The sequence below is a fragment of the Leucoraja erinacea genome, chromosome 17, assembly GCF_028641065.1.
Source record: "Leucoraja erinacea ecotype New England chromosome 17, Leri_hhj_1, whole genome shotgun sequence".
NCBI classification, from domain to species: Eukaryota; Metazoa; Chordata; class Chondrichthyes; order Rajiformes; family Rajidae; genus Leucoraja; species Leucoraja erinaceus.
Window position 1 is genome coordinate 19,387,505 of NC_073393.1, and position 17,228 is coordinate 19,404,732.

Genomic DNA, 17,228 nt, shown 5'->3' on the forward strand with positions numbered 1-17,228 from the left:
AGTTGAAATTTAAAGTTTATGTATTAATCGACATTGGCTAAGAATGTTTCTGGCATTAATTAAACATCTAGTTTAATTTTAAGAACCAAATGCATTCGTAAATCAAGCTAATTGCTGGAATTTCCATATTTCCCATTAGTAACAGTGGCAAATAAATTAACAATATAAAGATGTTGTTTAAAACTTCCATCAAGCCTAAGAGCAGTGCTGCCAATTTATTCCAGCATTTCTTTCTTAAAGACTGGTTTTCATTTATCCAAGATTTTTTTTGTTGCCCATCATATGGATGATTTGACAGTACAGGTGCACAACCTTTTATCCGGTGTTCCAGATACCGAAAAGCTCCGAAAACCGGCCATTTTTTCCAGATGTCGTCTGCGCACCAAAGCTCGCGTTTGGCGCCAAACTTGACCCAAAACGACCCACGGTCAACCCAGGTCTGTACTACTGTAGCGGCTGCCTCCTCCCTGGAGACCGGGAGACGCTTAAACATCTGTAAATCATTGCTTAAATGTTAGTCAGTTAGTTTGGAGGGCTTTTATGTGAAGGGGGGTGAAGGGGTAAACTTTAATTCTTAGTCCCCTACCTGGTCGGAGAGGCGGGGAGCGGTCAATGCCTTACCGGGTCGCCGTGCAGTAAGCTCCGCAGCGCTGTGGCCGGTGGGGCCGCGGGCGGCGCCGGTTGTAGCTCCGACCCCGGCAACTCTACCCCTGGCTGCGAGGCGCTCCAAATCCAGCACGGCCCGCGGCCGGACGCCCCAGCTCCGCGAATGTCGGGAGTCGGCGGCGTCGCAGCGCTGGGATACCAGCGGGGTGCGGGCAATGCCTTACCGGGTCGCCGTGCGGCAAGCTCCGGAGCGCTGTGGCCGCCGACACACAACATCGCGGAGCGTCGCTGGATTGGAGCCGCGCAGCCAGGGGTAGAGTTGCGGGGTCGGAGCTCCAACCGGCGCCGCCCGCGGCCGGACGGAGCCCCCAGCTCCGTGGCTCCAAATCCAGCGACGCTCCGCGAATGTTGGAAGAAGGCGGCCACAGCGCTCCGGAGCTTGCCGCACGGCGACCCGGTAAGGCATTGCTCGCTCCCCGCTGGTATCCCAGCGCTGTGACGCCGCCGACTCCCGACATTCTCGGAGCTGGGACGTCCGGCCGCGGGCCGCGCTGGATTTGGAGCGCCTCGCAGCCAGGGGTAGAGTTGCCGGGGTCGGAGCTACAACCGGCGCCGCCCGCGGCCGGACGGAGCCCCCAGCTCCGCGAGGTTGGGAGTCGCCGACCAGGTAGGCAGGGGACTAAGAATTAAAGTTTCCCCCTTCACCCCTACACCACCACCACCACATAAAATCCCTCCAAACTAACTGACTAACATTTATGCAATGATTCTCCCGGTCTCCGGGGAGGAGGCAGCTGCTCCAGACTTTTCAAGCCGCCCGCGCTACCTACCTAATCTACGCTAAAAATCTTCTATTCTGAAATCCGAAAATGTCCGAAATCCGACAAGTGTCTGGTCCCAAGGCTTTCGGATAAAAGGTTGTGCACCTGTATTCATTTGAATAAGCGAGAAATATTTTACTGGTCCTGTTTTCTGAGTTAAACTCAGTTTCTGAATTCTATGCCTCATGTGGATAAGAATTAAATAATCAATTCACTAACTACTGCTTCATTCTATCTTTTTTTTCAGGACTATTTCCATGAATTGATGTGTATAACCGAGAGAGAGAAATTTTTGGTGCCTGTAAAAGCTATTGGAGCACGTGCTATTTTGGATTTTCCTGACCAAATCAACTTTTCAGTGTGTCCAGTCAAATACAACTCTCAGAAAACTCTTCTGGTTCGGAACATTGGTAACAGGGCAGCCAAGTTCATCCTGCAGACCAATAAGTAAGAGCTGTTGCTCTGTCTTTATGAATATTTGATGTATAAGGAAAGATTCGAATAATTACTGGAGATTCAGTGTACCTAGCTTGAATGTTATGATATGACTCCTAAAACATTTGAAAGTGCTCCTCTTCCAACACACTGCTGTTATTTTAGAAAATGTATATCATAGAGAAATATTCATACAGCATTTTGAAATAGGCTCTTTGGCCCAACTCGTCCATGCCACCCAATATGTTTATCTGAGCTGTTTACGAAGGAACTGCAGATGCTGGAAAATTGAAGGTACACAAAAATGTTGGAGAAACTCAGCGGGTGCAGCAGCATCTATGGAGCTAAGGAAATAGACAACATTATGGGCCGAAACCAAGGGTTTTGGCCCGAAACGTTGCCTATTTCCTTCGCTCCATAGATGCTGCTGCACCCGCTGAGTTTCTCCAGCATTTTTGTTTATCTGAGCTGGTTGGCTTATTCTACAGCAGTTCCCCTTGACTCATATTCTGCGAGCCCTCACTGTGGATGAAGTGTTACTGGATGGAACCATTTTAATAAAGATTTTCCCAAGAGTCTGAATCAATGGGCTGTAGCACTGGAAGCACTTATTCTAATCTTCCTTCTCGTACGCTTCCTCAATTTGTTCAGTGCAGAAAACTTCAAAGCTGACTAGGACTTCTTTTCTTATATTTAATTGCATTAAAATAATGTGGATGTCTCTGCTGCTTGCCTTTGTGAAGGGCACGGTATCTGGAACAAATCTATCATCTTATCCTTTTCAATTTCCCTAAAAGTCTCAACGTGAGTGTGGGTCAGCTTTATAGAATGGATTCATCTGTGTGCTCACAACAGAGCTAACAATACATTGGGTTTGTAGATTTGTGCTTACTGGCTGAAGTCTCTGTCCATCCCCACATGTTTTTAAGACTTGCTTCAGTAATGTCAATATTTATTTCATCACTGATCTGTATTGCACTTGAAATTGTGCTGCCCAGTCACTTGAAAGAAGAGATCACCTTGCTATGTGTGGGTTTGTGCATCACTGTCCATGTTAATTGTGAAGCTTTGGTTGTCACAAACTGAAGAAGAATAGTCTATACTACAATGTTTCAGAATTGGATCTTGCTTTTAGAGAATATTCACCAAACAAAAGACAATGTATAAGCTATAACTTGGGTAGGTTGAGGGAAGACCTGATCGAAGTACATAAAATGATGAGACAATCACAATCTTTTTACTCGGGAGAGAAATGTCAAAGACTGGAGGGCATAGTTTTAAGGTGTGACGGGAAAAGTTAAAGGAAATGTGCGGGGCAAGCTTTTATGCAGAGGGTGGTGGATGCCAAGAATCCGCTGCCAGGGTTAGTGGTGGAGACAGATACGAGAGTGGGATTTAAGCAACCTTTAGGTAGGTGCATGTATATGCAGGGAATGGAAGGTTATGGATCATGTGCAGGCAGATGAGATTAGTTTATTTTGGCATCATGTTCGCAAAGGCATATGGATCGATGGACCTATATTTCTGTGCCATACTAAATCTAGAAATGTCCTGATCCATTGGAATTGTCAAGTTCTGGAAAGATTCTGCAATTGTCACATGTTTCAAGTACCTCTCTGTGCTTTTCCCATCCGTATAGGGAGCTGCAGGCAGAAACGCAGGTGAATAGTGGAAAAAGGTACTACACCTCAGAGAGAAATTCCAATATTTCCATCTCCATTCCAAGTCCACTTTAAAGTACAGGTTTTCATTTTTGCAAGTTCAGATCTTTAGTCTCATTTATACCAAGATTGACATTACTGCATGGTGTTGGGGGGATGCACATTTGCTGATTTTTCTTTTTAAGGGCTTGATTAGTCTACCATTCGAGCAGATTTTTCCTCTACCAACCCTACTCCTCGGAATGAAGGAATTCCTAGAATCCTCACCAGGACGCATTCATCTAGGTTCTAGCTAGGTTCATGAATGTGCTAGTGAATTATGAAAAAATGGCTGCACATTTTACTTACATTTTTAGACAAAAACAACAGTGCTATTATTTTTCCACATAACATTGCTAACTAACCTACTGGGAGTTTCAATTATCACAGGAAAGTCAAGTAAATATGTTGCTTAAACAAATCAAATGTAATGTTTTTTATTAATAATTAAAACAGAAAATGAAAAAGACACTATGTCTGGTAAAAGAGAGAGTTAACCTACTGAAATATTCTTTATTAACTGAATGCAGTGTTCATTTCTGGAGTTTAAGTAATACAACCACATTTGTTCCAGTTTTTCATTTTCTCTTGTTTATACCTTCCAGTACAGAATGTAGCATTAAATTTACCATATACACTTCTTTCTGGTTTCACCTTGCTAGTTGTAGAATCTTTCAATTTGATTGATGCCGAGTTCACTTGGAACCCAGTATCTATAGAGGGCACTGTGGTGTTTCAACTCACACTTCCACCAGCTTGCAGTGGACAACCTTAAAAGAGGCCAGAATGAATTTTTTCTGGATGCTTTGCAATGGCTTGCCACTATAATGACGGGGCGGTTATGTTTCATATTTTGTATATCTTGATCTGCTCATTGTAATTTATATTCATGTGCAAACTTGACCACTTATTCAGCATTTCTGAATCCAAATTATTTTGCAGATGTTAATTGTTCTAATACTGAAACCGAGGATTCAAATACAAGATAGTGAGAGATCAGGGACAGCATGTTCCTGTTAGAGTGAAGGTTAAGGCTGACAGGATTAGGGAAAGCTTGGATGACAGAGGCAATGAGGCTGTTTTGCCTGACCTTAGACTCTTATCCCTTTTAAAATGCTCTGTCTTATTGCTACTAGAGACATCAGTTACAGCCAAGTTACAGCTGGACGTCCTAAAATGTTTGAAGCTAGATCAATCTCCTGGGCCTAATCAGATATATACACGGACACTGTGGGAAGCTGACTCTAAGGTCCAGGAATTTTGGATGGGATTATGATGTTGAAGTTGGAGCTATAAATAGGTGTCTGATGTAGGTGTCCTTACTGTGTCTGGGTGTTTCAGAGGTGTGTTTAGGGTGCGGACGCCTGCTGTGGACCTGTTGCAACAGTTTGCAAACTGCAGTGGATCAAGCTTGTCTAGGAAGCTGAAGTTATTGTGTGCCATCACAAGTCTCTCGAAGCACATGATCATGAATGCCAGTCATGGACAGTGGTCATTAAGGCATGCTACCTTATTTTTCTTTGGCACCGGGATGTTAGTGACCATCTTGAAGCTGGTGGGGCTTTCAGAATCGGGTAGTGAGAGGTTAAAGATGCCTATCATACCGCTGCCAGCTAGTCTACACAGGTCCTGAGGATGAGGCCAGGGACTCCATCCGGGTCAGTTACTTTCCATGGATACACTCTGAGGAAGGCCGAATTTACGTCTGCCACAGTAACCGTTAGTACATGCGCACCGGCGGCTAACTGGATGTTCCATCACTGACGTGCTGTTCAAAACAAGTGTAGAATATAGTGACCACATTGGGGAGGGACCTGTTGTAGCCTGATATAGTCTTGCCACAATTTACAGGCGTCTTGTGACATTGCCTTGGAGCTGTAGATTCCCTCTTGTAATCCTTAATGGCTCTGCAAAGGTCTTAGATAGATTTCTAACACTTGGAGTGTCGAGGTTTAGGGGAGACCTGATGAGACGTATATACAATTATGAGAGGCACAGATAGGATAGACAGTCAGAAGCTTTTCCCCAATCTGGAAATGTTTATGACTGGAGGGCATAGCTTTAATGTGAAAGGGTAACATTTATCAGTGGTGGTTGAGGTAGTTATGATATTTTTAGATGGATAAATAGATATGGTGGGACTCCTGGAATAAGGATCAAGAGCAGGCAGAGGAGATTGGGTTAATCTGACATCATTTTTAGCATGGACATTGCAGGCTGAAGGGCCTTGTCCAGTGCTGCATGTTCTTTGTTCTAAAAGATAGGGTGAACGCACAGTCTTTTTCCAAGGGTAGGGAAATCAAGAACTAGAGAACATTGGTTTAACTGAGAAGGGAATGATTTAATAGGAACCTGAGGGATAACCTTTTCACACAGTGGATATATGGGACAACTTGCCAGAGGAAGTAGTTGAGGCAATATTTGATAACAATATTGATATCAATATGTTTAAGAGGGAACTGCAGATGCTGGAGAATCGAAGGTTACACACAAAAGCTGGAGAAACTCAGCGGGTGCAGCAGCATCTATGGAGCGAAGGAAATAGGCAACGTTTCGGGCCGAAACCCTTCTTCAGACTGATCGGGGGCGGGGGTGGGTGGGGACAAGAAAGGGAAAAGGAGGAGTAGCCAGAAGGCTGGGGGATGGGAGGAGACAGCAGGGGGGCTGAGGAAGAGGAGGAGACAGCAAGGACTAACAGAATTGGGAGAATTCGATGTTCATGCCCCCGGGGTGCAGACTCCCCAAACGGAATATGAGGTGCTGTTCCTCCAATTTCCTCCTTGATATCAATATTGTTGAAAGCAATATTTCAATGATATTTTGACAAGTACAATATCAAAAAGGATTAGAATGATATAGACCAAACGCATGCAAATGGGACTAGATAGATTGGGACATCTTGATTGGCATTGTCGAATTAGACCAAGAGGCCTGTTACCATACTTTTTGACTTTGACTGAAGTAAAAGTCTGAACTGAAGTCACATCTCATGGGAAGAACCATTGGAAGTGAAAATTGAATTTTAGGACAGAATGCCTAGTACAGGAGTATGATTAAAAATATTGCAAGAAGTGCAGGTTTCCAATTGAGCAGCGTAGTGAAAACTAATGCAAGAGACATTAAATTGAAGGTGCATCTAAGTTTATAGCATAATGAATAAGGCTAATGGTCTGCAGGGATAAACTGGTTACCTCAACGGAAGGATAGCTCAAGAGAAGCACGACTTCTGTGTGCTTGAAATCCTCAGAAGAAATGCATAAGGACCAGGTGGGCTGCACAGCTGGCGCACAAGGCCCTGGTGGGCTGCGTGGCCGGAAACACAAGGACCCAGCTAACCGCCTGGCCTGTAGAAGGGACGCCGCTAAGTCGGCTCTTGCTTGTCCTCCGAAGAACAGAGATCGGAGAGAAGGGAGCTGGCGACAATGGACGCGAGGCGTGTGGCCTCAAAGTCAGCTGGTGGAGTCACCCCTGGGGCATAAAGTTGATTGGGTGAGGACAGGGGCGTTGGTTCTGTGGACGATCCAGATGTACAAGTATGTCATCACGGATTTAGTTGTGCTGGACTTTTCTAAAGCATTTGATGTCATCCAACACCAGAGACGGCTTCGGAAGCTTGACTTCTATGGTATTCTTTCCAACACGAAATTATGGATTTCCAGTTTCCTGACAAAACGTCTTCGGCGTATGTGTGTGAACAGAAAGAGCTCCAATTGGCATCCAGTGTTGAGTGATACATGGAAACATAGAAACATAGAAATTAGGTGCAGGAGTAGGCCATTCGGCCCTTCGAGCCTGCACCGCCATTCAATATGATCATGGCTGATCATCCAACTCAGTATCCCGTACCTGCCTTCTCTCCATACCCCCTGATCCCCTTAGCCACAAGGGCCACATCCAACTCCCTCTTAAATATAGCCAATGAACTGGCCTCAACTACCCTCTGTGGCAGAGAGTTCCAGAGATTCACCACTCTCTGTGTGAAAAAAGTTCTTCTCATCTCGGTTTTAAAGGATTTCCCCTTTATCCTTAAGCTGTGACCCCTTGTCCTGGACTTCCCTAACATCGGGAACAATCTTCCTGCATCTAGCCTGTCCAACCCCTTAAGAATTTTGTAAGTTTCTATAAGATCCCCTCTCAATCTTCTAAATTCTAGAGAGTATAAACCAAGGGCACAGTACTTGGTCCACACCTATTTTTGCTTTACATAAATGACATCCATGAAAAAGTCTCAAGTACGACCAGACTTTTCGCTGATGATTGTTTGCTGTACCTTCCAATTAAGTCAGCTGATGCTGAAGATGCTCTCCAAAAGGATCTCGATATTATGGTTGAGTGGTCACAACAATGGGGCATGCAGTTCAACCCTTCCAAATGTGAAACTATGCGTGTCACCAGAAAGAGGAATCCAGGCGAAACATCTTACAATATACTTGGTGCCACCCTTGAAGGATCCAAACAAACCAAGTATCTTGGCATCAAATTGCAGAATGATCTGCGTTGAAATGGTCAGAGTCATCATGTAACGGTGAAAGCAACAGGTGTCCTAAACTTTCTGAGGCGCAACTTTCATCATTGTTCAACTTCTGTCAAGGAGAAGCTATACTTCACCCTCGTTAGACCTCTTTTGGACTACTCATTTGCAGCATGGGACCCATACACAAATAAAAACATTTCTTCCATCGAACGTGTCCAAAGGGAGGCAGCGCGATTTGTTACTAACACCTATGAGAGAGAAGCGAGTGTCACCAAACTTCTGAATTCTCTGGGGTGGAACCCTCTCCAAGACAGACGTGAAGCTCACCGTTTGATCTGTTTTTACAAAATGTTAAATGGTCAGCTCGACATAGACTACAAGACCTACACCAAACCCAAACCAATTAGGAGCAGACGAGGGCATTCGATCCAATTTGTGATCCCAGCTACAAAGACAGATGTATACTGCAATTCGTTCTTCCCCCGCACAATTAAAGCATGGAATAATCTCCACCCAACTATAGTTATCCAACCAGATGCAACTAAATTTAAAGTAGCTCTTTCTTCCCAATAACCCTTTCTGGCTTAAGCCCTCCCTTCACCACCTCCAATTTAAATTCAATTTGGAATATTTTGGAGGACCAAGAAACCAAGAAGGAAGATGACCTGCACTTCTTGCAATATTGTAATTTTACTCCTGTATCCGGAGGCCCTGCAGCAGCCTAGGGCACGCCTGGATCGGACACACTCATAAAATCTTGAGTGCGGATTGGACTTTTAAAATGGCGCCAAAATTTGGCATCACTTGCATTTCTGTATTATTTCGGACTATTTCTGTACACTTTGCGAATCAGTGATTGTGCTTAGATATGGAAAAACTATACGGAACTATATGCAAAAAAAGAAATTTCACTGCATTTGCACATGGCAATAATGTACCATTGACCATTTAATGGAATTATAATATCTCCAATTACCAAAAATTCAGGATTGACAGGAACTAAAGGAGGAAAAGAAAAAGAATTGGAGCAGTGTTGATTTTATCAAGGAAGCACAAAGCAGATGATGCAAGGAGAAAACATCTTATAGAAACTTACAAAATTCTTAAGGGGTTGGACAGGCTAGATGCAGGAAGATTGTTCCCGATGTTGGGGAAGTCCAGGACAAGGGGTCACAGTTTAAGGGTAAAGGGGAAATCCTTTAGGACCAAGATGAGAAAAACATTTTTCACACAGAGAATGGTGAATCTCTGGAACTCTCTGCCACAGAAGGTAGTTGAGGCCAGTTCATTGGCTATATTTTAGAGGGAGTTAAATGTGGCCCTTGTGGCTAAAGGGATCAGGGGGTATGGAGAGAAGGCAGGTACATGATACTGAGTTGGATGATCAGTCATGATCATATTGAATGGCGGTGCAGGCTCGAAGGGCCGAATGGCATACTCCTGCACCTATTTTCTATGTTTCTATGAGTAGTGGTCTTTGCACCTTTTAAACAAAAGTAAAATCACAATAGTTATTATGTGCATATAATCATCTGCAAGTCTGTGCCTTACATTATTTGCAATTTGTTAATTGTTATTTCTTACAGGCCATTCAATGTGGCACCCATCCATGGGTACTTGGACATTGGGGAGACCATGCAAGTGACGATGGAATTCATTCCACAACGTATTGGGGATCATTGCGATGATCTAATGATACATTTGGATACAGGTTAGTTCAGCATCTAATGTAGCACTAACTGTCTTGTAATTTCTAACATTAAATACATCAGTTACATTAAATTGTGTGCTGCACAGCATATATTCAGATATGCTCAGAGACTGGCAGATTTAATAGATCACTTATATTGAGTCATGCCTTCAGTAGGGCACTGTGACTGGATTTGTGGGCAAGATCTTTAGATAATTAAAGATATTGTCGAGGCATCTGAGGCATGCCACATGGTGTTCTTGGATTGTTACTGTGGGAAATTATCTGTGTGTCAGGCAATTTATTTAATCACTATGCAAACAGCATCACGGGCTGTGAAAAACTTATCAAAGGTATTACAGTACTACACTTATACTGTTTATCTAAATCCCCATTTTCAGATCACAGACCATAAAATGTTTCCGTCCATTAAAATGCACTTCACTCATACTTTTCCCATCCTTATAATTTTCTATTTAAATACATTTTCCAAAGCAATTTGATTTATGAAGTGAAATCATTTTGACTAGTCTGCTAGTTTTCTTTGAGAATTTAATGAGTAGGTTAAGGGATGGTCAGTGGATTGTATTGGGATCCCAGAAAGTTTTTGATAACTTCCTACAAAACAAAATGGGTTAACAAGGTTAAACCACAGGAAATGGGGGTAAAAACACAATGTGCATTGAGAATTAATTATTTGACACGAGGAACAGGATTTCAGGGTCGGAGTAGTAGGGTAAAGGAAAGATTAATGCTTCACTCTGGCTGTTCATGATCTATTTCTCTGATTTGGTTGAGGTGAAGAAATGCCATATTTCTAGATTTGCTGATGACATAAAACTAGGCGGAATTATGAATACAGAGAAGATGCACAAGTTCAAGTGAGTTTATTGTCATGTGTCCCTGATAGGACAATGAAATTCTTGTTTTGCTTCTGCACAACAGAACATAGTAGGCATTGACTACAAAACAGATCAGTGTGTCCACATACCATTATATAAATATATGCACACATGAATAAATAAACCGATAAAATGCAAATAACAGATAACGGACTATTAATGTTCAAAGTTTTGTCCGAGCCACGTTTAATAGCCTGATGGCTGTGGGGAAGTAGCTATTCCTGAATCTGGTCGTTGCAGTCTTCTGGCTCCTGTACCTTCTACCTGAAGGTAGCAAGGAAGGATTAATGGTGCTGGCACAATATGGACAGTTGCTCGATCTCTCTTCTATACTCTGACTCATCCCCATCAGTGATACATCCCACAACAGTGGTTTCGTCAGCAAACTTGATGATGGAGTTCGCACTATGACTGGCTACGCAGTCATGAGTATAGAGTGAGTACAGCAGGGGGTCTAGCATGCAGCCTTGAGGTGCTCCCATGCTGATTGTTATCGAGTCTGACACATTTTCACGAAAAGACTGTGGTCTCCTGAGTATGAGGAAGTCGAGGATCCAATTCAAGAGGGATGCGCAGAGACCCTGTTCTGCGAGTTTTGTTACCAGCTTGGTGCGGATTATTGTATTAAATGCCGAGCTGTAATCAATGAATAACAGCCTGACATATGAGTTTTTGTTGTCCAAGTGGTCCAGAGCGGAGTGGAGGGCCAGCGAGATTGCATCCACCGTTGATCTGTTGTGGCGGTAAGCGAACTGCAGTGGGTCCAGGTTTTTGTCGAGGTAGGAGTTGATTTGCGCCATGATCAACCTCTCAAAGCACTTCATCACCACAGGCATTAGTGCCACAGGTCAATAGTCAATGAGGCACGTCACCTTACTCTTATAACCATATAACAATTACAGCACGGAAACAGGCCATCTCGACCCTTCTAGTCCGTGCCAAACACGTATTCTCCCCTAGTCCCATACACCTGCGTTCAGACCATAACCCTCCATACCTTTCCCATCCATATAACTATCCAATTTATTTTTAATTGATAAAAACGAACCTGCCTCCACCACCTTCACTGGAAGCTCATTCCACACAGCCACTACTCTCTGAGTAAAGAAGTTCCCCCTCATGTTACCCCTAAACTTCTGTCCCTTAATTCTCAAGTCATGTCCCCTTGTTTTAATCTTCCCTACTCTCAGTGGGAAAAGCTTATCCACGTCAACTCTGTCTATCCCTCTCATCATTTTAAAGACCTCTATCAAGTCCCCCCTTAACCTTCTGCGCTCCAAAGAATAAAGCCCTAACTTGTTCAACCTTTCTCTGTAACTTAGTTGCTGAAACCCAGGCAACATTCTAGTAAATCTCCTCTGTACTCTCTCTATTTTGTTGACATCCTTCCCATAATTAGGCGACCAAAATTGCACACCATACTCCGAAATTGGCCTCACCAATGCCTTGTACAATTTTAACATTACATCCCAACTTCTATACTCAATGCTCTGATTTATAAAGGCCAGCACACCAAAAGCTTTCTTTACCACCCTATCTACATGAGATTCCACTTTCAGGGAACTGTGCACAGTTATTCCCAGATCCCTCTGTTCACCTGCATTCTTCAATTCCGTACAATTTACCATGTACGTCCTATTTTGATTTGTCCTGCCAAGATGTAGCACCTCACACTTATCAGCATTAAACTCCATCTGCCATCTTTCAGCCCACTCTTCCAACTGGCATAAATCTCTCTGTAGACTTTGAAAATCTACTTCATTATCCACAACACCACCTATTCTCTTCTTGGGCATTGGTATAATTGATGCCCTTTTGAAGCAGGTGGGAACCTCAGACCTCAGAAGTGAGAGGTTGAAAATGTCCGTAAAAACTCCAGCTAGTTGGTCCACACAGGTTATTAGAACACGACCAGGTATACCAACAGGTCCAGGCGCTTTTCAAGGGTCCACCCCTCTGAAGGATTTCCTGACGTCGGCCTCTGTGACTGAGATGCCATCACAGCGAATGGGGGCTCGGGAAGGCACATCGGTGTTCTCCCTATCAAACGTGCGTAAAACGCATTGAGCTCATCAGGGAATGATGTTTCGCCAACATTCGAGCTGCCTCCTGATTTCGCCTTCAGGCCCCGCCACAGCTGCGGAACCTGTCTCATCCTCCAGTTTGGAGCAGAAGTCTTACCAAGGTCGCATCTGGACTTCTTGTAGACCACTCTATCATCAGACCCCTGCGCTTCAGTCTGACCTGAAGTCCTGCCCGTTGGCCACGTTTCCAGACACCATAGAGGCTTCCCCTTTGTTTCCAGGTACTGTGTTTACTGTACCTGCTGTTTCTGCGAACCTGCGCTGGGACGGGGATTCCTTCACAGACGGCAGCTCCAGCTCCGTAATGAAAGGGGGTTCCCTCAAAGTCGGCAGCTCCAGCTTCATTGTTCCTGGGAGATCCAGCCTGTCGGCTCTTGAGGTAATCCCGGGGTTTCCAGGTACAGTACCTCTGTTCCTCAGTCGGGTCGGGTTGTATTTAAGTCTTTTAGGTCCTGGTGCTCTGCAAAATTCGCCGCCGGCAGGCGCCATTTTGCTCGGATCCCTTTCTACACAGAGGTTTAAGGAGGAAATGAACAAGCTGAGTGAGTGGGCAACAACATGGCAGATATGTTAGATTATGTGGTAAGAGCAAAGTTATCCACTCTGGTGCAAATAACACCAAAGCAAGGTATTAGTCAAAAGTGAGGAATTAGGTGGTGTTAATATTCCAAAGGATCTTGAGGTGTTTGTGCAGAATTCGCTGAAGACTAGTGTACAGGGTCGTCAAGAGGGCAGATGGTCTCAAGGGGACAGAAGGAACTGCAGATGCTGGAATCTTGAGCAATACATAAAGTGCTGGAGGAACTCGGTCTGAAGAAAGTTATGACCCAAAACGTCACGTCCATTCCCTCCACTGATGCTACCTAGTTCCCTGTGTTCCTCCAGCATTTTGTTTTTTTCTCAAGGAAGTTGGACTATAGGAGTAAGGAAGTCTTATTGTGGTTAGATAAGGTCCTAATGACTATGCATGTAGCATACAGTATACAGCTTTATTCTTCTTGTAGGAATGCGGCAAAAATGGAGGCATAAAATTTCATTCCTGCAGTAACCTTGACAATCATCAGCAACCAGTCCTTTTGTGATGATTAAATTGTTACTGTAGCAGTTGGAAGGTTTCAGTCAGTGTTTCATTATGTGCAGATACCTTATATAATGTTCTTTGCAAGGATTCCGGTGGAAAAGTTGCATTTGAAAAATTATCGGAGATACAGTTTGTAGGGAAGATCCTCTCTCTTTATATTCTCCAAAGACGCTGCCTAACCTGCTGAGTTACTCCAGCACCTTGTGTCTTTATTTACGGCACAGAGAGATGTGGATCAATGCAGGTAAGTGGGATTAGTATAAAACGCATGGTGATTGGCATAGACATGGTGGTCGAGAACATGTTTCTATGCAGTTTAAATCTGACTCTGACTCTAACTCTGAATACTCACAGCATTGATTCAAACACATTTGAATGAATAAGACTTCTTTGTTCTTGTACTCTATTCTTGTAATATAGTCCAACAGTCTACTTGTTCAAGACAGATCTGAGTGTTTATTTGTCATATGCACTGGATATGAACTGGAATAATCAAGTTCTCATTTGCTGCAGCTTTACAGGGCTGTTAAATGCAACAATAAAAATATATATGCAATGAATTATTGGTTATTCTAAGTAAACCAGGTTGTGACAATGCAAAAACCAAAATATGTCAAGCAACCAGAGTAGTGCAAAGTCCGTTGTGTTTCAGTGATGAGGTCGGGTTGTGGTTAAGGTTGTGCAGGGTGGGTTCAAAAATCTGATGGTTGATGGGATACGCTGTTCTTGAGCATGGAGGCTTCTTTACCTTCCTGGGTCTCCAGCACTATGAGGCCACAACTCTGCCAGCTGTGCCTCTGTGTCGCCCCCGAGGCGCCCACATTTTTTCCTGCATTCATAGAAAGAATGCTACATTTGCTCTGCAAAGCAACCTTTAGTTTACTCAAGGTAAAGAAACTGTGACCCCACAGCACCTGGTGATTTCTACAAATTACCCCCACAATATATAATGCTTAGCATCCTGCATGTTGTGAAGTGGTTCCATTTTAATCTGCTGAGAAATAACTAATGAAACCAAAAGACATAGTACTAAAGGGGTGCCACCTTACTCCTCTTCCACTCAGGCTTCAAAGTGTATATCCTTTATTCTAATGCTTGTTGGGAAAGCAATGTCTATGTGGGTATCCCTTGTACAAGGTAGTCCTTGCTCACTATGTGACCTCAGAAAACCTAAAGTATAAACTCACACAAGGTGACCTTTCTACCTTTCCATGATGGAATGTACCATATATAACACCTATTCACTGCTGTTGAAATAAATATAAGGCTAACCTATCATCTTGGGGAACCATCAGTTTTTGTTTAATTCTGAGGTGGCGGGAATATTTGGTTATAATGCAGACATTCAGAGAGTTGCCTTCGTAGTAACCTCCTATCAGAAATTTCCTTGTGCAATTGTTCTTCGACAGCCTGTGTAGATTCTTCTGCCAACTGTCACCATTGGAGTGTGCACTTATTTCTTGCCTACACTCTCCTGCAGCTTGGAGAGTGGTGCTTGCATTGTAGTAAGTGCTGCTTCCTGGGGTCGTCCCTGTGAGCAAAGGTGCCTGATCCACGGAGTTACTCCAGCACCTTGTGTCCTTTTGGGATATGGATCATGTAGAATTAAATGAGATCCGTTTAACTTGGCATCATGTTCGACATAAACATGGTGAACTGAAGGTCCCATTCCTGTGTTATACTGTTCTATGTTCTATATTGCAATGTTATACGCACTTCCTGACCTTCATCCTTATTCTCTTTATTGTTATAGGGATTAAAAATAAATCATTTTGCTCCTTTTGTGATCTCAGAAACTGATTTTAGCAAGATTGGATTGCTGCACTGGGACATTGCTGCACATCAATTGGAGTTCCTAACAAAACAGCGATTGCACTTCATTGTTTGTGAATCGAAACACAGTAAAATAGAGGAGAAATGGGTCTATTGTTTAAAAAAAATTCAAATGTTCATTATGCTCCATTTCAGACGAAAACATCTTTGTCGATCTGTACGGAGCTGCAGTGGATGTAAACGTGAGGTTGGATAAAAGCTCAGTAACGATAGAGAAAACCTACATATCATTGGCCAACCAGAGAATTGTGTCCATTTGCAACAGAAGCAATATAATTGTACACTTCCAGTGGAAAGCTTTTGCAACTTCAGAAGAGGAGGAGCAGCAGAAACTTAGGTAAGGACAAATATTTCGAAAGGAAGATATTGAACTTGTTGTGGATCTGAAATAAAACTAGAAAGTTTACAAAATAAGTTGTGCTGCAGGGTTATTGCAGCTTCCAAAATTCAAGATATCCCAGCCTGGGTCGCATGTTGCTGCTCGTACTCTTGACAGAAGATCTCAAGTGAGCCTATGGAATCGTTTTTTGTATATCAATATTATGATCCACATTCTCTGTCCTTGTTTAATTATCAACTCCAGGGACATGCCTAGTGTGCATCTTCTGCTCTCAACCCACAGGATCACCTTGTCGTAACTATTTATGGTATTCCTTTCCAGCATCATCTTCCTTTTCAGCATTCTTCCTAGAATGTTACTATTTAAAAAAGATTGTTACTTTTTAATTATTCCCCTATTCCTGTTTTATTTCCTGCCCTGTCTGCATTATTCATCATTTTAAGTTTATTTTATGTGGAGCTCTGTGCGAATTAATAAGAGTATCCGACTACAATGTAAAATTTAATATCTATAAAGCACAGCCAATGCATGTGGCAGATATTGGAAATGATGCATCCCTGGCTGCATGTAACGATTAAATGGTCCATGCTCCTTGCCACTTCTGACATCTACTCGAGACTTCTCACATATGCTTCCTTATTATAGGGTTCATCTGAATCCTCTGTCATTACTGATGTTTACATTCTCCATCTGGTGAGCTGGCACATCAACCTGTTCTTCCCTCTTGCCAAGTTGCATCTCGTTAATGCGAGATGTCTCTTTCTGTGAAACAGGTTCTCTATTTCTCGCCTCTACTGTCATTGCGATGCCAATATGTAAGCTGGTGCTTGGTTGTGTAGGCATGGTTTGTTCATCATTGTTTAAATTGTCTTCATCTTTCTCCACTGCCACCTCCACATCCTCTTACCACATATGGTAAATCATATTCTTTAGCATACTTTTTATAACATGGAAGGAGGCTACTGAGTCTGTGCCATTTCTCAGAGTAATCCCACCCATTTATTCACGCTGTAACTTATTCTCTCTTACCTGAGCACCAATTCCCCATTGATTCATCTACCAATGATCTATACTGAAGATAACTTACAGTAGCCAATAATTAGAATTAGAATTAGAATTTCCTTTATTGTCATTCAGACCTTACGGTCTGAACGAAATTTCGTGTCCGCAGTCATACATACAATAATAAACAACAATAAACACATATTAACATCCACCACAGTGAGTCCTCCAAGCACCTCCTCACTGTGGTGGAGGCAAAA

At 43.1% G+C, this 17,228-nt stretch overlaps 1 protein-coding gene across 1 annotated transcript in view; it reads left to right on the forward strand.

The window, feature by feature from the left end:
• hydin (HYDIN axonemal central pair apparatus protein) overlaps positions 1–17,228 on the forward strand; it is a 341,361-nt gene that overhangs the window by 29,374 nt on the left and 294,759 nt on the right. Inside the window, exons 6-8 of the mRNA XM_055648745.1 lie at positions 1,675–1,874; positions 9,623–9,747; positions 15,762–15,963. Of these exons, the coding sequence (XP_055504720.1) occupies positions 1,675–1,874; positions 9,623–9,747; positions 15,762–15,963 (527 nt within the window). The remainder of the gene's footprint in view (positions 1–1,674; positions 1,875–9,622; positions 9,748–15,761; positions 15,964–17,228) is intronic.